Here is a 25941-nt window from a genome sequence, read left to right on the forward strand (position 1 = left end):
GGAAAATTAAAACATAGACACCATTACCTGTTTTGTTCTTTTCACAATCTTCCTGGGAGAGTCGGTCAAGGTGTTGATTTTAGTCAAGATTCTCTCTTTACAGGCCTTGCAATCCCGCATTTTTTTCAACCTTCCGTCCAAGTTCAAGTCTCTCCTTACTGTCATCAAATTGGCTTGATGTAAGCTAGTCGCTCAGTGACTGGGCTCGTCAAAAGGTCATTGTTGAATTTGTGCTCACAGTACTGCCTATTACCGGGTCAAGTTTGAGCAGTTCCACTATCTTTTATTAGGGAATTTCACATTCACTACTGTTATCTCCCTGTATGTGGTAATACATTAACAGGTCTCCTCCTACTGTAGTGCCTAATTTCACAAAGAGGGGTGATTCCTCTTGTTGAATACGAATTCTTTAGTCAAACGCTCCAAAACCTCATTGGAGTACGCTTTGTCCCTGAATCTGGACAGTACCCCATCCCTTTCAGTCACAAAGATGCCCTGGATATTGCAGATACATTTAGCACACAGTAGCACAACATGCCTTGTGTAGCCTGTTTCTCGCTTGCTAGTATAGATATTCCTTTTAATCCTCATTTGTTTTTTGCACACATCTTCTTGAGATTTGACTCTGTTACCTGAGGAGAAATGTCGAGATTATCATGAGGCTTATGACCTAACATAACATAACATAACGTGTATTTGTAAAGCGCACATTCACCTTTATGGGTATCTTGGCACTGAATAATAGATGTATGTTGTTACCCAACTCAATGGTACTCATTTTATCGTCATTAGATGGATGAAAGGCTGGGTGGACCCACCGGGATTTGAACCTGTGACCATGAAGTCGAAACAGGCCTCCTACAGTAGACGCATTAGTCCACTGAGCCACCAGACCCGGTGTCATCAAATTGACCTCACATATTACATCACTCGTGTGGCGCCTGGGGCATAAAACTAGAAGGTGTTCTAAAGTATATACCACCTCTGAGTCAATAGTAAGGCCTTGAATCCTGTCAATTGCCATTTATGTACTAGAATCCCATTCAAGTGTGGCTAATGCCTCCTAATTAACCACATCAGATATTTGAAGTTTAGAAACGTAGACAGGGAGTTGATGTTTCTTCTAAATATAGTATTAATGTATTGAAAGCAGAAACTGCTGCGATAGGCCGCCTCTAACACCATTTTCACACTGTCCCGACTGCCACTCAAGGTTTGGCATTGCTAGCCTGGATAGAAAACTCCCTGTGCTTCAGTGACACATGTTTTCGTTGGTCTGAGAAATAAAAAAAAATAAAAAATAGCATCTTACTGCCATGACACGGTGGGGTAGGCAGCACTGGGTAATTTTTCCAAACGTGATGTGTTAGCAGAAGCTCTTTTGACAGATATTCTCTGCTTGTTCGGCAGGAACTATGACTGTGAGTAGGTTTACGTTGGCTTGGCAGAGGTTCTTAGTAATGGGTCCTTAGTAGATATCACCATTTGACACGATACATTTGTCAGCCATGTTTTCTTCACTGGTGCCTTTTATAATTTTCTCATAAACTCAATCAAAGGTACTTCAAAGTTGACGTTAAAATGTCCTTTTCCTCTCATTCTAGAAAAACCATGTCAGGTTGAGCAGCTGGATCGAATCATGCTTTCTGGGATCCATAGTGTGCGGAAAGGTAAAACCCAACTGCACAAATGGGCTGAGCGCCAGGTGGTCTTGTGCGGCACCTGCCTAATTGTGTCCTCGGTGAAGAATTGCCAAGCAGGAAAGATGCACATTCTTCCACTGGTGGGAGGCAAGGTGAGTTTTTTATGAATACCTGCTCACTAAAAGTGTCTTGTTTTTATTTGTGTTTGGAGATCGATTAGGCTGAGGCAGCTCATAGTTTTCAGCAGAAAATGAGGCTAGCTTAATTCCCTGGAGATATTTGGGAATTACCCACAAATTTTCTTTATTTTCCTAAAATGTTAACGGCATAGAGAAAACATGCAGAAGCATCATAAATGAAGGATGAATGTCAAATAGCGAGTGCACCTGAGCGCAGCAGTTTTTGTCATTAGGGCAGTGGATCTAGTTTTGCTGTCTTGGCTCCCACCTTCTGGAACTCCCTCCCTGTTGCCTTGCGCACTTCTCCTTCCTACCCCCTGTTCCGGAAGAACCTTAAAACCTTCCTCTTCACGCAAGCCTACCTGACATAGACTCCTCCTGTCACCGTCGCCCACCGTCCGCCACTAGCGCCATGAAACCGCCTGGTAAACGAGCGCTGTACAAATGTTTTTAAATTCAAAATTCAAAGTGGTGCAGCTGGTACTGCCAGAGGTGCTAATTTATTGATATTGTAATGGCAGCTATCACCTGTGATGCCGATATCCTGAGCAGCAGAAAACTGCATGATGAGTCGTTGATGGGAAGCCGCCCTGACTCAGCAGTCATTAGTGGAGGCTCTCTTTGCCATACAACCATTTTCACTTTTAGATGCATGAACACACAAAGGCAGACAGTGGTGAGGTGTGATGAGTGGTGGTGAGGTCTGTGGTGACAGTGGTGAGGTCTGCTTCTCAGAATTATCACGACCTAGCCATTGAAAATGCTTTGGCGCTGCATTAGATGGTAAATCTTTGCGTATGGCTGTATGATCTCAGACATAGACTGGGCTATTGTGTTTGTGGGACCATGCTTTGGGAATCTGGGATAGCATTTGTCCACAACGTAGTTGTTGAATCCAGTGGCGTCACTAGGGTTGGTGTCACCCAGTGCGGGTAACTCATGGTGTCACCCCCTCACGACTTACCCCATGGACCTCCTCTGTGACAGAGCCAAGGCCGCCTCGTCCGGCACGCCTTCCCGGTGGCCATCCTGGCTCCTGCAGACCTCCCGTTCGACCACGTCCTAGGTCAGGGTGTCCCTTCTGGATCTGCTAGCCTCTGGTTGCGCTGGTTGTTCTCCCACCGCTTTCTCCTCCGTAGCCTTCGGTACTGTGTCCTCCTTTGTGTTGTCCTCCTCTGCTCTCCTGCTTTTACCTCCTTGCATCCGAGTTCCCCTCCGCAATTCCGGGCAATCGGAATATAAAGTCCCTCCTCCCTCTTGCACCGAAAGTATTACACTGGCAACAGAGGAAAAGACCAGGAAGCAGGACTCCTTGGTGCCCCCGGGGCTCCCACCACAAGCAATATATATATATATAAGCAATGTTTAAAATACCAGTAGCCGTTCTATCAGTGACGTCCCTATAAGTGAATATTAGATTGGAAGACATTAAGTCACAAATAAACTGATGCTACACCCTGTAGTGTTGGGCACTAGGCCCGCATTACGGTGATCATGGTGATGCAGACACAGGGTAGTAGGTTAGCAAACTGGCCCCGAGCACGAGCGCTCGGCCCCCTTTATTAACCAGGTGACCTGACTCGTGACGCTGGTGGTGGGTGGGTGTATGGTGCTGGTGGTGGGTGGGTGTTACAGATTGTTAAAGACTAGAACGTGTCCAGCAGGACACTACATTCCTCCCAAACTTAGAGTAGAGATAAAACAAAAGTCCTAACCTGTGGGAGGAAAAACATAAAAATATGCAATCTCCTAACTTTAGAAGGAGGCTCTTCAGCTGCTTGCTAGATGACGACGGTGGAAACTTTCAGCTGAAACGTTCGTTCTCTTGGGCTCGGCGTCCTGGTCCTCGGTGGGCGTGCTCTTCTGGACTTGCGCCATGGCAGTGTGTTCTTCAGTCCATGGAGATCTTGATTTTGGGGTGACGCCGAACAGGATTACCAGATGGTAGACTTGATGGAGGTTGTACGACTCCTGGTGGCCCCCTGCACTGGGCACCGCCCCCAAGCCCACAGACCACGCACGCAACCTGGGCTTCATCCTGGACTCCTCCCTCACGATGACCAAGCAAGTCAACGCTGTCTCGGCATCCTGTTTCAACACCCTACGCATGCTCCGAAAGATCTTCCGGTGGATCCCCACCGTAACCAGAAAGACGGTCACCCAGGCCCTCGTCACCAGCCGACTGGACTACGGGAACGCCCTCTACGCTGGAACCACAGCCAAACTACAGAAAAGACTACAGTGCATACAGAACGCTTCTGCACGACTCATCCTGGACGTCCCCCGTCACAGCCACATCTCTGCCCACCTGAGTGACCTGCACTGGCTCCCCGTCAGCAAGAGAATCACGTTCAGGCTCCTCACCCACGCACACAAGGCTCTCCACGACATGGGCCTCAAATACCTCAACAACTACCTCACGTTCTACGCACCCACCCGCCAGCTCCACTCCACCAGCCTCGCCCTCGCCACCGTCCCACGGATTCGCAGAACCACCACCGGAGGAAGCTCTTTCTCCTACCTGGCGGCCAAGACATGGAACTCCCTCCCCACCCACCTACGACTGACCCAGGACCATCTCTCCTTCAGGAAGCAACTTAAGACCTGGCTCTTCGAGCAGTAGCAGCACCCCCCCTCCCAGCGCCTTGAGACCCTTGCGGGTGAGTAGCGCGCTCTACAAATGTGATTTATTGATTGATTGACTAGTCCGTCGGGTTTCTTCACTGTAGGCAGCTTGGCTTCACATTGCAAAGGAGGGAGTGGATGAAGGACATCCCTCTCACTGGGAGGCCCCTCTCGCGGGTGTTCTCCTGCCACGAGATGTCCTGGAGGCCCTCGTCTTCAGGTTTCCACTGGGCTGGGTGTTCTCTGCAGCGTTGCTCCAACTCCACAGTCTGGGTGTGAATGGAGGAGGCGATGAGATTACTACCTCGCAGTCCGTGGCTCCTCCTGGAGGGTGGCTGTTGACTCTCGCCTTTGCGCACAAGTTCCTCTTCTTCCCAGGACGTACAGGATAGACGGCGGTGGATCCATCTCTCTTGTCGGGACCCTCTGCCACCGGTGTCCCTGAGGTCTTTGCCCCTTGGATATCCACGGGCTGGTGTGGAGTGGTCAGTTCTCCTTCTGCCGGACGTCTGAGCGCTCTCCGCATCCAATCTTCCGCTCAATCCCAAAGGTAGGTGTCACCAATGGTCCAGCCTGTACTCTCCTGTAGTCGACCAGTCGTCGGGGAACTTGTAAGTAGATGCCTGTTCTGTTCCCAGTGCCATCAATGTTCTCCTGGGCATGTGATTCACTGTACGCAGTGCTGTGGTGCGTGTCGCCTCTTCTTCTGGTGGGTGTGTAGACTTGTCACACCTCTCCTCACCTTTCTGGATGTTGTTGTTCTTGATGGCGTCGTGCCACATGACTCCTTTCTTCTTCTCCTTCCTTCATGGCGTCGTGCCTTTCTTCTCCGTTTTTCCTTTTCGCGAAATGGTCTGGTCATCTCGCTGTCCTTGTCTTCCTGACTAGGCTTCTCCAGGCAGTGTGCACTCCGCCTGTTTCCCCTCTGGTCTTGTCCTGGTTTTCGGACACTGTCTTCTTCTCTTCTGTGACTGGACCGGTCGTTGCGATCTTTCTTGCTTCCTGTTACTTCTGGTTCTTGTAGGTGTTGCGTCCGTCTCTCCGGGTCCTCTTCCGGACACTCTCTTGGGCATTTGGTTCACGGACGTCTTCTGTCTTCGGAGCAGACCTCCGGCCAGGTCTCTCTGCGCTGGCGACCATCTGACTGGTCGTTCCACTTTTCTTTCTAGTCGATTCTCTGGCTTCGTCTTCCTTGTGACCAGGCTGGGTGGTCACCCTTTTCCCTTGCGACTTCATCTTCGTTGGCGACCAGACAGGGGTCGGCTTTCTCTTCTCCTTTGCGACTTCGTTCTCCTTGCAACCAGACTGGGTGGTCTGTTTTACCTTCCTTGCGACCAGACTGGGTGGTCTGTTTTACCTTCCTTGCGACCAGACTGGGTGGTCGGCTTTACCTTCTTGTGACCAGACTGGGCGGTCGGCTTTTCCTTCTTGCGACCAGGCTGGGTGGCCGGCTTTCTTCTCCTTGCGACCAGGCTGGGTGGCCGTCTTTCTTCTCCTTGCGACCAGGCTGGGTGGCCGGCTTTCTTCTCCTTGCGACCAGGCTGGGTGGCCGGCTTTCTCCTCCTTGCGACCAGACTGGGTGGTCGGCTTTCTCGTGTGTCTTCATGCTTCCGGAGATCTGCGTGCTCCTCCTCTTTGCTGTTGCGATGCTTTTGTTTTGGCGCGCTTTTGCCCGCGCTCTTCGGGTGCTTCACGGTGTCCGGAGGGTTGCGCCACCGCTCCTGTGACTTTCGCTGGTGTTTCCGTGTGGGGTTCCAGGCTTCGGTGTCCGTGAGGTGCTTCAGGAGGGTTGCGTCACCGCTCCGTTGACCTTTTCTTTTCGTGTGCTGATGGCTGTGCTTCTTGCTTTTCTGGGGCGTACGTGCTGCGCTCCTTTGAGTGTCCTTTGTGGAGTTCTTGCACTCCTTGCGCGTTTCTAGCGCTTCCGGCGCGTTCCTGCGCCGTCTCCTGGCGTGTGAGGACATGGCACCATTCTGGTGTGGCAGTCTTCTTGTGGGCAGCGGTACCGCTGGCTTCTGGGCTGTTGCGGTAGGACTTGTGTATAGTTTCTACTACGGTCTCCCAGGTGTCTGAGTCAGCATTTTGCACTTTCTGCGTCTGTTGTGTTGCTGCACCTTGTTGTGCTGTACTGGTGGGTCTTGTGCTGCGCCTCTGTCACATGTCACTTGTTGGCTGCAGTGGGGTAGGTGACCCGTTGGGTGTAGTCCGTTATTCATCCTTGGTGGTCTGTGTCTTTTCTTGGATTGTCGCAGGCTCCTTGCTGTGGTAGTTATCGACCGTCCTGTGCTGCTGCGCACCCGCTTCCTGCACGTGGCGGTCCCCGTTGTGTTTTTGCTGTGATTCCTTGCTTTGTCCAATGCTTGTTGCAGAATTAGTTGTGGCTTGTCAGTGTAGTTCCACGATTAGCCACTAGATGCCAGTGTTGCTTTTCCTGGCCTGCTTTTGCTGTTCTTGGCTGGTTCTGCCTGGGGCCTGATCTCTCCTCTCCACCGTCAGGGCAGGGACTTCACCTGGCTGCCCAGTAAGTTCATTTCTGCATTCTGCTGGGCTTTATGAGGAGGGAGGAGGGGGAAAGCTTGTTCCCTTCGTGTACCCGCTTAGTGCCCTTGCACATGGGGCTGTGCGCTGTTAGCAGATCTGATCTCTGCCCGCCCCCTCTTTCAACCCCCGATGGTGGCGTCCGAGTGCCGCCTTCATTGTCTTTCTCCCCACCGGTGTTCCATCTCTCTCTTCCGCCCCACCTTTACCGGCTCACTCGTGACACGCCGCGGGAAAGGGGAGGTTCGCGCTGGCTCCCGGCAGCGTTCAGCAGTTCTGTGACTACACCAGTTGCTCGGCAGGGCTCATCCGACGCGGGGTGGGCACCCGCTCGGCATTCTATCTGTATGCAGCGCCCGGCAGCTCTCCACACGCTGCAGGCGCTTTCCTCCAAAGTTCATTCACCCCGCCGCCTCGCATCATACACGCTGCGCGGCGGGAAACAGGGGACGCTGCAGGCAGGCCGCGGGTGGGCTCCGCTGGCCATTCTTCACTTTGTGTTTATTCTCGGCCATATCGCGCCTGGCAAGGTGGCACGACCATGCGGGTGGGCTCCACTTCAGTGTACAGTCATGGGGGGTCGCTTCAGGCTCCGCGGCCCCCAAGGCCTCTCTCAGCGCTCAGGCTCACCTCCGGCCGACGGGCCTCTTCTGCCACGCGGGTGGGCTCCGCGTTGGTCACTTCGTGGTGGGGCCATCAGTTGCGGCCTGGTTGCGACCGATGCAGGTGGGCTTCGCTCGGCTTGCATTCTCCACTGCCGGGGATTCCTCGATCGCGGCCGACGCGGGTCGGTCCGCTCTTCTCCCCTTGGGCACTTTCCCGGGGGGGGCGGCTGCGCACAGGCACACGAGGTACAGGGTGGGCTCCTGGTCACCTCGGGCCGAGCTGCGGGGCTCCGCCGTCCTCCACGCGGTGGGGGTCACTTGCGGCCAACCCGGGTGGGCTCTGGTCGGTCAGTGCTTCTGTCCCGGGCCCTTGTCTCGCCAGGGCGGCTCTCGGCAGGGCTCAAGAGGTGCGGGGTGGGCTCCCGTTCGGCTTTTCATTAGCGTAAAGGCCTGGAGCTCGGTACACGCCCCGCGGGCCTCTAGGCGGCCGACGCCGATTCACAGGGGGTTCCCTCTGCACGGGCAGCTCTCTCCCCCCCCCTTTTTTCCACTGATGAAACAGTGGCTGCACACGCGGGAAAGACCCGCCTCGTCACCAATGTAGTGTTGGGCACTAGGCCCGCATTACGGTGATCATGGTGACGCAGACACAGGGTAGTAGGTTAGCAAACTGGCCCCGAGCACGAGCGCTCGGCCCCCTTTATTAACCAGGTCAAATGACTCGTGAAGCTGGTGGTGGGTGGGTGTATCAGTGGGGGTTACAGATTGTTAAAGACTAGAACGTGTCCAGCAGGACACTACACACCCGAGTGCTCAGACTAAGGCATTAAATGGAAAAAGGAACTGCCAGACTCATACAATGGGAGCTCTGCAAATGTTTTGTGGATTAACCTGCTGTGCCAAACTATACATAACAAAGTTCATCTTCAACTTTTGGTGGTTACATTTAATTTGCATCTGCACATCCTTTACAAACCTACTCCCTTATTTAACCGCGAGTGAAGGCAACATTCACTCGGTCCCTAAAGTTCATTTTTATTTTAATAAAAATATTGACAATTTTATAATAAAAAATATGAACACAACTCGGTTTTTAGTGTGCATGTGTCTGGAGCATGCACATCCAACAAGAATAACTTTTTTCTCTTTGGCGCTAAAGGTATCAAGGAAACCTCTGCTAATGGCAGGTGAATGCAGGAGGCTACGATAAAAGTACTTTTACAGGGTGGGTGGTGACCGCCTGGGAATGGGCCTTGTGCGGACCCCTCACCATTCCGTGCAAGGGGAGGAGGGGTACTCTAAGGTTTTGTTACACCACTGGGGTTGACATCAGTAGCAACAGGTATTCACAAACGTCAGCATACTACCATAACTACACCGTCGTGTTCCTGATACTGTACGGAGTAAAGGAGGCTGCATAGGGTTCAAGACAGGGCCACAGACACTCAGCGGAACATTACACACCTCAGCAGTAAAAGACACTCACCTGCTCTTCCTGGAGCAGCAGAGTGAGCTAGACTGGGCACAGATGCTCCGGTAAATTCCAGTGCGTGGAGGGAGTTCAGTTGACTGCATCAGTCTGTCCGCGCTTCACCCGCCTGCCCTACCCCGGCTGCTCTTGGCTCCAGCAGGAGTTTTGACCCCAGCGGATCACCGTCTGCCCCCTTTCTCTGCCTGGTGAGCTTCACTGGGGGGTTACCGGCCGCCGGCTTCTCCTCCGTGCTGGGGAGATTCAGTACGAGGTCAGCCCGCTGTCTGTCTGTCCTGTGCCTCATCCCACGCTGCTCTAGGCTCAGTAGGAGTCCACGCTGCGTCTGTCTGTCTTTCCTCCTCTGTTGCCCAGCACCAGGACCTCTGAGGCAGCAACAGCTTCACATATCACCGATGCATCCTGGTACACGTGGTCCAACTGCTCGCTGTTAAAGCCTCAGTACACCTGGCAGAGGCGAGGCTGCAAAGTTGGACAACACAGCGTATTGGTGGCACCCCCTGTGCTGGTGTCACCCGGTGCGGTCCGCACCCCAGCACACCCCTAGTGACGCCACTGGTTGAATCCCAAATGGAACCTGGAACGTTTGATTCGGTCTTGCACAATGCTTCAAAAGAATACGAAAAACACAAGAATGTGCAGTTCCTAACAAGGGGGTGAAGGAAGCAGGTCTCTTATTGAATGCCTCACACACCCAGCAAGGTGTCATGCTTCATCATTGGGCTGTGCTCCTCGTCGGGCTGGCGCTGCAATGCCCGATGGGCTCCCACAAAGGGGCTCTTTGCCGGAGATCTTTTAAGAGACAGCCGTTAGGTGCGTGAGGGGGGGTGAAGGAAGCAGGTTTCTTATTGAATGCCCTCACACACCCAGCAAGGTGTCATGCTTCATTATTGGGCTGTGCTCCTCGTCGGGCCGGCGCTGCAATGCCCGACGGGCTCCAGCGAAGGGGCTCTTTGCCGGAGATCTTTTAAGAGACAGCTGTTTGGTGCGTGAGGGTAAGGGTGAGTGGTCGGTGTAGTGAATGAGTGTGAGTGGTGCTTTAAAATAGGTATATCACCGGACCTTCTATTAACATCACTGCTGATATTGAAAGTTTAGCGCCTAGGCTTTGTAGTAGTGATAGAGTTCTTGAGCACTCACTCCTGTAGTCATTGGGCCTGAAGAATTGATGAGTGACCCACTAGGGGCAGCAGGCAAAAAACATGTCAACCACGCACATATACTAGATCCTGTGGATCATTGTTACTCCATACAGAGCTCACACATTTTAATTATGGTAGCACACCACGTGATTAAAATTAATTCCCTCAGGTCAGTGCTATACCTATTTTAAAGCACCACTCACACTCATTCACTACACTGACCCCTCACCCACACGCACCTAACAGCTGTCTCTTAAAAGATCTCAGGCAAAGAGCCCCTTCGCTAGAGCCCGTTGGGCATTGCAGCACCGGCCCGACGAGGAGCACAGCCCGATGATGAAGCATGACACCTTGCTGGGTGTGTGAGGGCATTCAATAAGTAACCTGCTTCCTTCACCCCCCTTGTTAGGAACTGCACATTCTGTCGTTTTTCACAACGTAGTTGTGCATTGCATTTATTAAGGATCCTTACTTATGCTGTGTAATGTGCATTTCTAAAAATCGGAATTGTGGTCGGCAACTGTCAATCAGAATCATATTTATGTCTCCCTCTGCTGCTATGTTTCTGGAAAGGATACTTATTTTTATGTGCAGTTTTCTATTAATAGAGATGTCTTGTGACCTTTGTCTGATTGTTGAAAGAATGCTTGTTGTCTTTGTACAGCAGGCGAGGTTGTATGTTTCTCTTTGAGGTCAAGAAAAGAGGGAAGGGCGACTTCTTTCTCACACATAACATGTTGGTTTAAGAGGGGCTCTGCCACAGCCTGTCCCTTAACCCCACACAATAAAGGTGCTGCCCAGAAGGGCTGTGGAATTTGGGGGGTGAAAGTTGGATAAGTGGGTGCCCCCACTTTGCTGGAGTTGAACTCTACGGGTGAGGTTTGCTTATCCCCAAGCGCGGAGGGCTTCAGTGCTTGGCCCTTGAGGTGGGACCCAGAAGCCACAGCGTTACATAGGTTGGGGCAGGGTGTTAGAGCTCCACATGCTCCCTCTTCATCCCAGTTTTCCAATTTATGACTGCAGTCCTAATCTTTAGGCCATAACATGCATGGGGAAGTGGTAGCAGGTGCAGGGTTGCAGCTGGTCCTGCTGCAAAATACTGGAGGTAATTGGCAGGTTAGACGTTTGATGGTGACAGTTGGCTTTGCAGTTTGGGTTGCTGCTGCAGAATGTTTGTGTCATTATGTTTGAAGTGTTAATAGTCATAATCATGCTCAGTAGGTTTGTTTATCTTCCGCATGGGTCCATCTATTAACCTACTGGCAAAGGTAGCTCAGGTTTTTTTGTATTCTGGGGTTAATTTATTAGGTATCCTTGAGTTTGGTGGTGGTTTGACGCCTATTGTTGGAGACTGACTAGGGGAACAGGTACATATATTTTCACTGAAAAAACAAAGGTTAAAGTGATTTTACAGTTAGATATGTAACTTTAATAAAACAAATTTAAAAAAAACTGAAATTCACTGAAAAAATGTAAGTGATCTTATAGTGGGGCCTTGTAATAATATATGAACTATTCTTTTAAAACAAAAAAAACACTGATATTCACCAGTTATAGTTTACTGAGCTAACTATATCTGGTGCTCCTACCATGCACTGCTTATGACCTCACATATTACATCACTCATGACATGTTAAATGACATAGTTGAAAATAGTAGGTATGCTATTTTATTGCTGGTTTCCCTAAATAGGACAATGATCTATTAAGAGTTCCCACAATGCGACACTCAAGTAATTCCAACCTGGCTAGTTTCTTGTTGCCTAATTTTGCAACTTGCAGCAATCTTGATTTTGTTTAATGTTGCTTTGTGTTAGATTTGTTTTGCACAATGCTGTATTCAGATAAATTCCTATTTTGATTTTGGAAAGGTAGTTAGTTACAAATGGAACATCTCTGTGTGCAGTTGGTCAGCTACTTTGTCCAGTGGTTGATTTGTGGAGTGGAGTTTTTGTGAACAGTCAACAAAATTGTACCCCCAGGGCCAGCCTGATAGACTTTGATGACCAATAGAACACCAGAATCTGTAGATCTTAGATGCAGGTCTGGCTGGTAGTGAGGACATCTGTTATACCAATACAGAGTTCCTGTCCAATGATAGGTGTGGAAGACAATGCACCCAGCTTTGAATACAATATATTTTGAGACTGATAGCTAGTGCAAAGTTCTTGAGGCTTGAGAGGCTGAAGACCGCTTGTGGAGGCTTAAAGCAAGACAGGCTGCTGCATTCTGAATGTGCTGCAGATGGTGTGCCAAAATCTTGTATGTGCCTGCAAAAATGCCAGAATCTTTTGAAGCACTTTCATAAAAGAAAACAAATAACTTTTTGCCCATACATCTTATCAACCCTGTCCTGATCAAGTTGGAAGCTAAGATCCTGGATGTCTGGCACAGGAGTTGGAGCAAGTATCAGTTGTTCATGCCAAAATCCTAGCAGAAGAGATCTGAGAGAGTGTCTATCTGAAATAGCAAGTAATTGTGTTTTTCATAATTCATTTTAGTGAAATGGCACTCATCCAGTTTATCCTGGCAACTTACAATATTTAAATGCAGCAAAAAGAACAATTGATAGACGGAATGCTGAAAAATGTCAAACACTCACCACCAGTGCAGAGATCTAGGCCTAAATTCATCATTTTTTTGCTCACCACGCTACCACAGTTTGGACCTAGCCATATACAAATCATTCTTCACCCTGCTCCCGATGGGAACAGTCCAGACCGAACTGCCTAGCCATGTCCTTCCTGGACAGGAAACAAGGATCCTAGGACCGGTTTCAGGATATCACCCTCATCAGCCAGGATAGTTTCAATCTAGTGGCATGCTGAGCACGTGACCCACGTCTCAGCATCCCGTCCCTCTTCAGATGACAAATGCAAGAAGAACACTTGATGGACAGAATGCTGAACAAAGTCAAACGCTCACCCCAAATGGAGAGATCTGGGCCTTAATCCATTGTTTTATTTCTCACCACGCCACCACAGTTTGGACCTAGCCATATGCAAATCAGTCTTGCCCCAGCTCCCCATGGGAACAGTCCATACCGAAATGTCAAGCCAGGTCCTCCCTGGACCAGAAACAAGGATCCTAGGACTGGTTTCGGGGTATCACCACTCATCAGCCAGGATAGCTTGAATCTAGTGGCTTGGCAAGCACGGGACCCACATCTGGGCATCCCTGTCACACTTCAGTTGACAAATGCAAAAAGAACAATTAATGGATGGAATGCTGAACAAAGTCAAACACTCACCCCCAATGCAGAGATCTGGGCCTAAATCTATTGTTTTTTTGCTCTTCACGCCACCACAGTTTGGTTTAGACCTAGCCATATGCAAATCAGTCTTGATCCTGCTTCCCATGGGAACAGTCTAGATCAAACTGCCAAGCCAAGTCCTCCCTGGACTGGAAACAGACATCCTTGGACTGGTTTTGTGGTATCACTCCTCGTCAGCCAGGCTAGCTTGAATCCAGTAGCACAAAGATCTGGGTTAGTCCACCGTATTTTTGCTCACCACATCACCTCAGTTTGGTATCAGCCATATGCAAATCAGACTGGATCCAAACTGTGGTGGCGTGGTGTGCAAAAAACAATTGATTTAAACCAGATGTGTGTGACTGGGGGTGAATATTTGTATTGTTTAGCATCCTGTCAGTCATTTGTCCTTTTTGCTTTTATCTTAATGTAGCAGAAGGTCACGTTGTTGTTATCCAAAGATATTAATACGTTGATGCCATCTGCTTAGCAGGCAAACTTAAGACTGTAAGAATGAATTAGACAGACTTGAGGCCGAACATAAAGATGAAATAATGCCAGAACTAGTGCCGACCCCTGAGGTCCCACATGAGAGGCTGCATTACATCATGATTGACAGGATCCTGCACACACTGCCTGTGAACTGTTTGAAATATAGTATTTCAACTAAGCAAGAGCAGATCCTTTAATACCAGACACCTGCAAACGCATCAACAATGGAGAATGAGAAACCTGTTTGAAAGCTTCTGCTAAATCAAGCAGCACCAGGGCAGAAGAATTGCCCTGATCGACAAGAGATCTGAGGTCATCAAGGATAGAAATCAGAGTAGTCTCTATAATACGACCATTTCTAAACTCAGACTGGTCCTCATCAAGCATCTTATTGACTTACTGGAATGTGGACAGTTGGTAATTAGCAGCCTTTTCAATGATCTTCATGGGCAGTAGTAAAAGAAAGGCCAGTAATTGCCCATGACAAGAGGGTCCACATTTGATTTTTTTTTAAATAATACAAAAGCAGAGCTTGCTTCCAGACTTTTGGAACTGTTGCCAACATAAAGGATTTATTACAAAGCTTCAACACTACTTGGCAAAGGACTAATGGAGAAGGAGCTTGAACTTCATAATACTAGCGTAATGTGTAGGTTTCAGCAATGTGAGTAGGACCTGTACTGCCTAAAATTAAAGGTCATTGTCAGGAAAAATTAGGGAACTTAAGGAAGCATAGTGGTTCATGGGGTGGTTCAAATGTGAAAACTACAATGAAAGTTTAAGATGGAATTTATAGGATGGCCAGTCAATTTTTGGGCAGAGCACTTGATCTGGAGAAAAGATTTGACAAGCGGAGTGCGGATGTCCTCAAGGAGGATTATGGTTTTGGATCTTAGAGGAGCAGTATCCTATCCAAGGAACAGGAAAGAGATGGCCTGGGCACCAACACCTGCAGATCAAGGACATAAAAGGAGATCGTGCCGACAATGGAGGAAAGAATGGTGAGAGGTGGCCAGGGTGATGCTCCAGACAGTATTGTGTGAGGCATAGGAGGACTCTCAGGTACTGGGCTAAAGGGGAGATGATTGTTGCTCAGCTCTTAAGTTTATTATCAAAGGCAGAATGTGGCTGATGGTTTAGACACAAATGTGCTAGACATCCATGGCTTGGTAGCCCAAAATGTGAACTGCAAGCAGTTTCGGTTTAGTAGCCCATGTATGGTAAATTGCAAGACTGCTGAAACTTGGTAGCCGATAGTGAATAAATACAATTCCATTTTTAGGCCTTAACCCCTTCCCTGCGCCGCGAATTCAGCCGCGGGGTGTTGGGGGGGGGACGCTAGGGGGTGAGCGTGACAAGTCCGTGCTCATGACGGAACCACGCCGTCATGAGTCACGGGTGGCGTGTCCTCATGACGGCGTGGTTCCGTCATGACCACGCCCGCTCATTAATTTGCCCGCACAGGTAGGCGGAGCGGCAGCAGCATGACGGAACCACGCCGTCATGAGCACACGCCGCCCATGGCTGATGACGGCCTGGTTCTGTCATGAGCACTCAAGGGGTTAAAGAAAACATAAGCCAATACGGTAGTTTATATATCCTTATTATCTGCTGTAAATGTCATGTAGTGCTGTGCAAAAGTTGGATTATCTGGTTGGACCATCTCTTGCATAGTCTCCATGACTTATATGTGAAATTTCCCATAAAGAGCTCAATCTGATTTATCACTGTGCTTTTACATATATAGGCCTCCTTACAGTTATTCATGTCATAACCCACAAATAAAGTTTTAAAACCAATGGCTATAACGTGGACTAAACAATAAAAGTTCTTCTGACTCAACAACTGTATTGTTGCAGATACACACAGGGGAGTTTTTAGTTGCCCATAGGGAGGTACATGCACCGGATTGATAGACATTGTTTTTTGAAACATTTATTCTGAGCCAAGTCTCATTTAGATTTCCACAGTGTGTCTGGTCCCAATACTTGGCCTTCAGAACAGCTGCGCAAGAGTGATTGATTCTACTTAAAAAGTTTTGTTAACCCAAATAGCAAAGGATATTCCACGGATGTGCATTCCAAATTAAATATGGTGCATGGTCAAATTGCAATAACTCTCTTCACTTTCAAGTGTACAAGCGCTGACAGGTTTGTCCAGAGAATAATCAAGTAAAATATTGGTGCCAAAGTAGCTTGTTTTACAGCATAGCTTACCTGTAACCCAATACTTTAGTGTGCCTGAGAAATAGATCTTGGCAGTATACATATTTTCTTTAGAAAGTTATGAGGGGCTATCAGTCAGCTAACATCTCACAGAGCCACAACTCAGCACCATACATGGCCCTACCTGCATTTCTACCATTGAAATCCTGAATGGTGCTGACAGGGCCACACCCTTAGCCTTTCATCATGAGCAGAGAAATCATGGACAACATTTGCTAGTATGTGTGTACTTTTTATAGTCTGGGCCAACCAGATCCAGCTACTAGTTTAAAGAATCCCCAGTCAAACTCATACAGTTTCCAAATCATGGTGTGTGTTCAGGCAATAAGCCTGTAGAGTGACACAAACAATAGATACTTTGAATTTACTTATGTTGACTTCAAGATTTTTCTGACTAAAATATGTTTCAAACGTTTGTAGCAAATGATGGTGGGGCTATTCCGTCATTGCTATTAAAATGTCATCATCTGCATTAGGCACATAAGGAACAGGGAACTGTTCCCCATGGGGACGTCTGCTTTTATAGGTAAGAGGGTTAGCACCGGATCATTAATAAAAACTAAATTAAAATAAAACTGATGGTGGTATAAAAAAATGCTGGAACTGCTGTGCAGCTAGAAAACCATTGTCATATTCGCACAGTTACTATATGAGACACAGGCAGTATTTTGTTATGCAGCAACTAAATTATTTTTAATAGTTCTCCCAGAATAACACCACCAAAAAATAGAATATCTCAACAACGCTCTAGTCACCTTATTTAATACAGTCCTGATAGGCCAGGTGGAGCCTCCCTTTCTTGAGGGCAACATATTTCAATATGTAGTTAGAACAAAGGATTAGTGAACTGTAGGTTAAGCGAAACAATTGTAAAAGGAGAATTTTTAAAACAAAATTTACATCTTTATTTCTATTTATAACATTTTTTTTAAAACACGTATAGTATAATTCCTGATCATAGCACAAAAAGAAAATGTTGTTAAATTTGTAAATCAACAATGAATGTCATGTCAGAAATGTAGCCACAAAATCATAGAAATACAGTAAACATATTTTAAATATGGATAATCCAAATTAAATGTAGTCCCTGAAATACAGCCTATGTACTCACAGACTGTAGAGCCAATGTAATCATAAAGAAGCAGGTAACATGTGTTGCTCCATGTTGAACCTACAAGAGATAGCTCATGAGACAGATATTGGCTTGCAGTAAGATGTCCGATTTGGACTGGGCCAGTGACCATTGAAAATTCAATGTACAACCTGAGCACATATGTCCAGGAGCCTAAAAGAACGGGAAATATATATGTACATACATGCAGTAGCAATTAATTATGGTTTAGGATCATGGAGAAGGAGATAAGAATCAAAAGGAAAAAAGCTCATGTTAGTAATAAAAAAATCATTGAAGGGAGTGCAAAAAGAAAGTTAATAAAGAGGCTTGGTGAGATTGGCTGAAGAAGGAGCAAGCCCAGGATTGAATGCGATTCAAGATGCCGGTCATTGTCTGGAGCGAGATCCACATGTAGGTATTCCCTGCCCCTGCCTTTGATATTAGCAAGAAAAAGAAGTGGGTGTAGGCCTCCTCCTTCCCTAGAGAGAGAGGTGCATCAGAGCCAAACAGAGGTTTGGAGTGGCAGGGGAGCTGAGCAATTGGTAGCGCTAGGTGTGGATGTGCGTGTGTTAAGGGGTAAGAGGTGTGAGGGTCAGCCAGTAGAGTGAAAGTGATGGCTTGTCAAGAGTGTGCTAGGGGTGCTAGCCAGGCAGTGATAGAGCACAAGAGTCTCCTGTACTTGAGGGGCAGAGTGGACAGGGGCCAGGCAACCATAATCTTCCACTAAAGACTGCCGGCTGTATTGGTGGATGTAACTGCATAATGGGTGAGCGTCCTGAAAGACTGCCAAGTTGCTAGGCCACAGAGACCCCAAGGATCTGCTTGTGACATTGTCGTCATCCCACTTTGCAGTGTGTGGGACACGCCTAGCACAAGGGTCGGTCACAGCGTTTTCCCCCTCCAAATACTAGGCCTAAGAGAACATGAATGTGATGTGTTGCATGTCACTGATTGCTCACTAAAGCAAACAGAGACAAAGCGCTTATTAGCAGGGTGCGGCTGGGATTCCCCAGGGCCCCTCGAGGACTGGGTATGTGTGGGAAAAACTCTAGTCTCTCTGTGATGCATGGACAGCAGCTTACACAAGCGCAAATTGAGATTAATTCTCTCTCTTGTTAGCTAACACGGACAACCCCCACAATGTAGAAAAATGACAACTGAGGTGGGGACCACAAGGTATACAAACTGGCTAAAACACTGGAGGCTATCACACCCACTAGAGAAGTATAGGTGCATAAGCAGATTCTGTCTGTGCCATTAAAGTGTTTGTCCTTGGAGACGACTAGAAGAAACTGGCTGACCGGGTCAAGAAAAGCGTGGCTACACTGAATAAACTGCAACCTCTTTGCAAAGGAAACGCAAAACCAACCCAGGGACCTTCTTGAGAGGTTGTAGTTCTTCAAGTTAAGACTGAAGATGCATAGTGGTAGTTGTGAGCGATTGGCCTACTGGAAAGATATGAAGGTTCTGATATAATGGTTGTGAGAAGTTGGCCTGGTATATGATGTCCATTAATTAAAGTGGGCACCTTGCACCAGTCCAAACAACCCTTATGGAGATTTAAGAGGTCAAAGATAACCTTAGAAAGATATTCAAGTGATATCTGTACAGATCAGCCTTCAGGCTTAGTCTTGAAGGAATTTTAAGCAGCTTGTTTTACCAGAATGTAACCTTATAGTATTGGTTAAATGAAAGGAGAACCACACAGTAGTTACACATATATGTATTTATTATTATAACCCACCTTAAATACCTCACAGTATCTGCTACACACAGATAAACACAAAGCACACAATACTGTAGCACAGAAACAGACTTAAGTAGCACTAATACACAGTGGGCTCCAGGGGGAAACCAAACCATATACTAAAATAGTGGTATAAGAACACTTAGTTGCAGTGTGAGAACACTACCGCGTGCTGCGTACAATCCAATGGGAGTGTTGCGGTAGTAGTTTTAGTGTTTAAGGACCCTTCCCAGTGAATTACAAAAAAACTGTTTGGAACTTGGAATGTTGAAGAGCCACCCCACACGTGGATTCCGAGGTACGGAAGTTACCCATCCCAGGGAAGCCGGGTGGATAGGGTCGAAGTGGTGGTGGAAACCGCTGCCGTTCTCAATGGGAGCCTTCAAAGAAATGCAACTGCTGGAAAGAAGAAAAGTGTCCGGTGGAACCCACAGGTGGATTCTTGCAGGAAGGAACCTGAAAGCCGAGGGGACAGAGTCTGGGCCACTCAGGAGGGACCAGGGGCTCAGTAGACGAATGCCCACCGATGTCAGGTCCTTCAGGTGCGAAGAGGGAGACCATGACTTTGCAGCCACGGGAACCAGAAGACGTTGTGGATGACCAGGAGCTAGATGTGAGCTGTCCCACAAAGGATGTCGAGTGCTGAGGGGTCAGTGTCTGGCTGAAGCACCAACAAGCCTTGGCAGCAGCAACCCACGAGGACGGTTGAGGAAGGTCACAGTCTGGCCCAGCAAGGACCAGGAGACTCTCCAAAGCAAAGGGATTAAGGGCTGGCCTGGAACAACCAGGGGAGCCCAAGAAAAGCAGTGTTGTCCCTCAATTGAACCCACAGGCGGAAGGCACAGGAGTCACAAGGGGACCTCTAACAGTTTCACAAAACAACAGCTTGCAGGGCACAGAGGGCAAAGAGGCCGAAGTCCTTTGTACAAAATATGTGCAGAGGTTGGGGCTATAGATAGCCCAGTGCACTTAGTTGGGAAACGCGAACAAGCATATGCACTTGCAAATGTACGCGGTGCACAGGGGTTCGGGTTATGCGGAGGACCCTACGAGGGATACAGGCCTCAAACTCAGTGAGGGGGCAGCTAGACCTCAAGGAACTTAGGGACCTACCTCCTGTGTTGCTGGAGCCTTCGGATTCCACAGGAGCAGCAGACCGGTCAGTTGCGTTACGGTGCCTGCGAATGCAGGGGAGTGACTCCTTCACCCCAAGGGAGATACTTCAGATGTCCTTTATGCTCGACAGGTCCTGCACGGAGCCTGTATGGAGCACGGGCACAGACGATGCTTTGGACGGAGAGGGAGACATAGTTGGGCCCAGTTGAAGTCCAGCGAAGTCCAGAGTGTCCAGACGGTCGAAGTTCAGTGGTTTCTTCTTCAGATTCTTGTCCACGTCGAATCTAGGGTATACAGCCAGGTAAGCCCTTTTGTACCCATGGGAGAGGGTTGAACTGACTCAGGGGACCCTCCCAGGGGAAGGTCAGGACAGTGAGGAGGAGCCAATGGCTACCAGAACTGATTTGAGCTGGACTATGCACAGGGACACCAAGTGTGCCCCTCGTGCAGACTTTCGGGCACTTTGGAAGTTCACCCACCCAACCCCAGTGCACTAAATCCTGTCTGGAAGGTGGTCACACCTCCCTGTGACAGGATGCCTATTATCCTTCCTTCCCCTGCTCGAGCTTGGCTCAGCAACAGAAGGGCAGAAATGTGTCTCTGTTCGGCAGCAACCATATTGTGCTGCCCGGGTTGAGAAGGCTGGTACCGGACAGACCAGGGACCACACGAAGCTTGCTTCAGAAGGGTGGAATCATACCTCACACACCGGTTACCAGTGTGGAGGTATGATTCCAAGGTGTTTGATACCAAGCACGGCATGTTTTCTTTCAGCTGTTTTCGAGATAGCATTTACCACGAGGTTCTAATGCACCTCTACCTATATGTCTGGCTGTGTCACCGACAACCCAAGAGAATGGCCTCCAAAGGCTGCAGAGGGGCTCTGGTCATGCTGGGCCACCCTTTCACGTTAAACCCAGCACCCTGACTTTAGGATGGTCAAGGCCTGCTATATGGGTGACTTATAAGTTGTAAGTGTAGTGACCTATGTAGTAAACCTATATCTATCGTAAGCGGTGCAAACACCTGCTTACATAGGCTGCAATGGGACGCCTGTCATTCCATTTTGCATGGCCTCTCTTGGGTGGCATAATACATGATTCAGCCCTTGGGAGGCCTCTGGGGTACCTATGCCCTGGGTGCCTGTGTACCATTTACTAGGGACTGACAAGGGTACCCCAGTACCCAATCTGGAGTGTACCCAAGTACATACATAACATTTTAGGAAGAAAGCAGATAGACTGTGGTCCTGATTAGCAAGATCCCAGTCAGACTAGTCAAAAACAGTGTAACATAAAGCAAAACCTGGGGGTAACCATAAGAAGCAGATCCTACTTTCCAACAATGGTGGTTATGGAAGATTGGCTGTCCAAAACGGTGGCGCTCCTGGACCTCTTAAACTTCTTTGTGGCACAGAGACAACGGGTTCTGGCACCACCTCCCTCTCTGGGATAGCCTCCCCACCCTCTGCTCGTCCACCATATGAACTATCATGATAGGGGATGTGATCCTGCAGAGGGCAGACAGTAGTCACCACTACATTTTTGGGAAAATAAGGTTATGGTTTTCCAATTAGATGTCTGTAGTAGGACAGCTAAGATCATTCTTTGTGGATGTCAAATGAAAACTGAGAAGTATGGTTGTAAGGTACATGCTGTTGTTCCCTGTTAAGCTGAAGGCGATTACAAGGACAAAGTGCTTTATTGGAAGAAACCAAGGAGGCTCTGGCACGGATAGAACAATTGAACTCCAGATTTGTGGACATTGCATAATTGTTGAACTGAAGGCATAACCAAAACTGACCTTCCAATAGGTGCAAGACGGACAGGAAGCAACAATGGCAACAGCAGGGTCTTTTTAGAGCGGGACCCAAATGGAGGACAATATCAGTATTTTAATCTAGGGAAGATGATTTGAATGCCTGCTCAATCAACCAAGGATCTGATTTAACAAGACTTTAAAAACGCATAATGGTTGTCATAACCCAGGTGGGGTGCGAATGTAGCTGACAAACGTTGATGTACTCTGCATAAAGCAACACAGGCCAGGGCGGAATTGGAGGCAAACGGAGAAAGGATGGCTGCCCTGTAAGACACCCTTCACATCTCCTTCACTGAGACACGGGAGGAAGGAGCTTGACTGGGAAGATGGCTTTGCTGTTGGACGGACAGCAGTTGCAAAACTGTCACAGCTAGGGGTTGTTTTAAATGGGTCTGTCACTATTCCGAATAAACTGCTATGCCATTTCCAGTATGGGACTGAATCCAACTGTAGTCTTGTCAATGATCGGTTACTTGATGGCAGGCAGTTGGGGACAGTGCTATACTTAAAAAAAGAATTAGACTATTTGGCATGATACAGTCCAGTGTGTTCACTTTCCTTAACTGGAACGTTAAAAGCATGAAAACACTCACTCTGTAACTTTATTTTTCCTTTTCAGAAGCACTACATCATAATCATTTAGTAGTATCAATTGTACATGACAAGCATGGACATCTCAGCACATTAGAGTCAATTGTGTACAAGCAATTGAGATCGAAGTATAGATAATTTGTAACTACAGGACTGATGCAGTTGTTGGTGTTCACATTTCCACAATACCGTTAACTAATTAAGAATGTGGAGAATAATTAGTGAACTACTTACTGTGTTGTCAAATACATTCCCAGAGGGGACCAGTTATCTTTGGGCCAAGAGGTATGTGGTAGAAGGATGGTATATACATGTCTATCTATACATATATCCATCATGTCTTTTCAATAATTTCAGTCCTTGATCCAGTCTTTTGTTCTAGGGAGCGGGCCCTTGCCTCAGTGCACCACCACTCTTCTCTTTGCCAATAACAGTGCCAAGGAGGCATAGCATCTGGTCTTGACCAGAACCTTAGATATTTAACCCAGCAATGCTGTCATTGGAGAGGGGTTAGTTTTATTTAGTACCTAGTTTCCATAGGAAAAGCGTTTTTTGTTTTGCTAATAACTTTGGCACCATTTGATGAATCTTCACAAACTTTTCAAAACTAGTAAGCACCCGAGTTCTGGTGCTGTGTTGAAAGTAAGACAAGGCAGCGACTTGCGCCGCTTTATCTTACTCCATATCTATGAGGCCATGCAAAGCCATGCAGAGTGGCTTTGCGTGGCCTCGGAGATATGATTGAGAGGCTTGCGCCACCGAAGCGCCATAAAAAGGGATGCTCCAGCGGCGCAAGCCTATCATAAATAAGCCCCTTATAGTTTTACTACCACTTAACCTAAGCCCACTTTCCCCATTTCTGGGTTAAGGGAGCCCTGGAACCACCACATTTTGCAGCAGAGAAAGAAGCTGCTCACAAATATTTGACAGCAATTCTTAAACATCAGATTAGGCCTAGAGTACTACTGATATGGTAAAATTCACTTCTCCACAGCAGAGCTGGATGGAATATATACTCCCTTGATTCCAATGGAAAACAGTTAGGGATGTCCCATAGCCATAGCCTTACTGATTTTTGTCCTGGCCATGGAGACATTGAAATTTGCTGCATTGAAAATTGATTCTCGACCAGAGGATCAGCACAAACCCCTATTTGCCACTTAATTGTCCAATGAGTCCGTGCAAACCCCTATTGCCACTGTATTTTCTAACAGTGGGTCAATGTAAACCCCTGTTTACCACTGAAGTGACCTACATTGTTTCGATCTAATGGCATGCTGTCCAGCAAACATACCTAACACTAGAGCGGTTTTATGAACAATACTGAAAACAGAATGAGTGGTACTTATGAAGTATATTGATGTGTATGAACTTTGCCCTGAAGAAGTTCCCAATTTGATGGAAAGAAATGCTTGGCCGTGTTGAGTTATTGCGCCTTTGTGTGTATGAATGAAAATAAAGAAACGCCTTATGAACCAATTACAGTGTGGACTTTGGAGTTTACTCTTTGCACTTTATATATAAATTTAAAATAAAGTTCATAAATCTATATTGCATGATATTATGGACTTTAAATCTGGGGAAGAGGTGACAGCGAAGTGAAATACCTTGGCAAATACACCAGGGCTAGAGTTTATGGGGAGGTGGAACGGCCTGGGGCCTTGTTAGCGGCGCTGCTGCGACCCAAGAGAGATGCAGACACGATAATTGAAATTCACACGAACAGGGACTCCCTCCCACGAGCGCACAGATATCGCAGATAGGTTCAGCAGATACACAGAATTATACAAAATGCATGTGCCCCTGATGATAACACTATTCAAGACTACCTTGAACATATCCAAATGACATCGCAAATGCGCACAGGAAGCACCTTATGGCCCCTCTCACTCCTGGAGAAATCAAGGCAGCGCTTAAAGCTATGCGGGCGAGCAGCGCCCTGGGTACAGATGGGCTCACAGTCCCCTTTTATAAGCTCTACCAGCAACAATTAGTTACTCACCTAATATCCCTATATGAAGACATGGCCAAATCCAAGGTTATGCCTCACTCCATGCGTGAGGCCTTGATCATAATGCTGCTGAAACCTGGGAAATCTCCAGTAGACTGCTCATCATACAAACCCCTATTGCTATTAAATGTGGACACCAAAATATTTGCCAAAATCATGGCGAATCGGCTTACCCCAATGATCCCCCTGGTGGTTCAGCCATAGCAGACGGGCTTTGTCCCTGGCCGCAATTTGACTCTCAACCTCAAAACAATTTTTGGTACCACCCAACAACTTAATACGAAAGTCAAAGTGGCGGCCGTCTTTTTGGACGCCGATAAGGCATTTGACACTGTGGAATGGCCGTTTATGAAGGGGGTCTTGAGGAAAATTGGAGTCGGCAAGATCTTTTAAAAACTGGTTACCGTGTTGTATACCCTGCCTAGTGCTAGGATACGTTTGGGCAATATGGTTACAGCTCCGATTGCCATTTTGAGGGGGACCAGACAAGGCTCCCCCATTGTCCCCACTTTTCTAAGCCCTTGTGGCTGAACCCTTGGCGTGTGCACTTCGGGAGTACCATAGCCACAGGGGATTGTGGTTCCAGGGATACATTTTGGTCCTCTCTGCTTACGCAGATGATACACTGCTTTATGTATGGAAGCCGGGTAAGAATCTTAATCCTATTCTCTCGGAGGTCGTACAGTTTAGGCAATTGTCAGGCCTCAAATTAACTGGACAAAATCAGTGATTTTTCCCTTGACTCTCGCTACTACTCCAACAAGATTAGATTATCCTATGCAGGGGTCATCAGATCCCATTCGATATCTAGGGATACAAATTCACATTGATCCGGATATAGTACTCACAGAAAACTATGGGAAAGCAATCTCATAACTTGAGATTGATCTCACCAGATGGATCAAACTACCTCTATCCTTGTTGGGACACATTTCTATCATGAACATGGTTGTCCAGCCTCTATTTTTGAATCTATTCCTAAATATCCCTATGTTGCTGCTGCGCCACATATTCGCTACCCTACGCACACTTATGATCAAATTAGCTTGGTCCGGTAAGCAGCCGAGGGTTAAGCGGGATACATTGACTTTACTTTACTCTGCGGGTGGCCTTGGGGCTCCAGATCTAGAGTTATACTATTGTGTAGTGCAAGCTTTACACTGATATGGCTGGATACATGGCCCACAGGAATTACCACACCTATACATTGAGATAAATTTAACAGCCCCCGATGCTCTACTACAGACCCTCTTTAAACCTCCTATTAGACGGCCTGGAGTCTTGGACTCTAAAAACTCTACTATGCATGCCTGACATAGGTTATTTGAGTACCAGGCGGGTGCTCTCATGT

The 25941-nt window shown here is 47.7% G+C and overlaps 1 protein-coding gene across 2 annotated transcripts in view; it reads left to right on the forward strand.

Annotated features, from left to right (window-relative positions):
- PHLPP2 (PH domain and leucine rich repeat protein phosphatase 2) overlaps positions 1 to 25941 on the forward strand; it is a 704566-nt gene that overhangs the window by 276446 nt on the left and 402179 nt on the right. For both annotated transcript variants that reach the window (XM_078669274.1, XM_078669275.1), the window contains one exon: positions 1605 to 1795. In XM_078669274.1, coding sequence (XP_078525400.1) covers positions 1605 to 1795 — 191 coding nt within the window. The remainder of the gene's footprint in view (positions 1 to 1604; positions 1796 to 25941) is intronic.

The sequence above is a fragment of the Lissotriton helveticus genome, chromosome 12 (genome assembly GCF_964261635.1).
Source record: "Lissotriton helveticus chromosome 12, aLisHel1.1, whole genome shotgun sequence".
Taxonomy (NCBI): domain Eukaryota; kingdom Metazoa; phylum Chordata; class Amphibia; order Caudata; family Salamandridae; genus Lissotriton; species Lissotriton helveticus.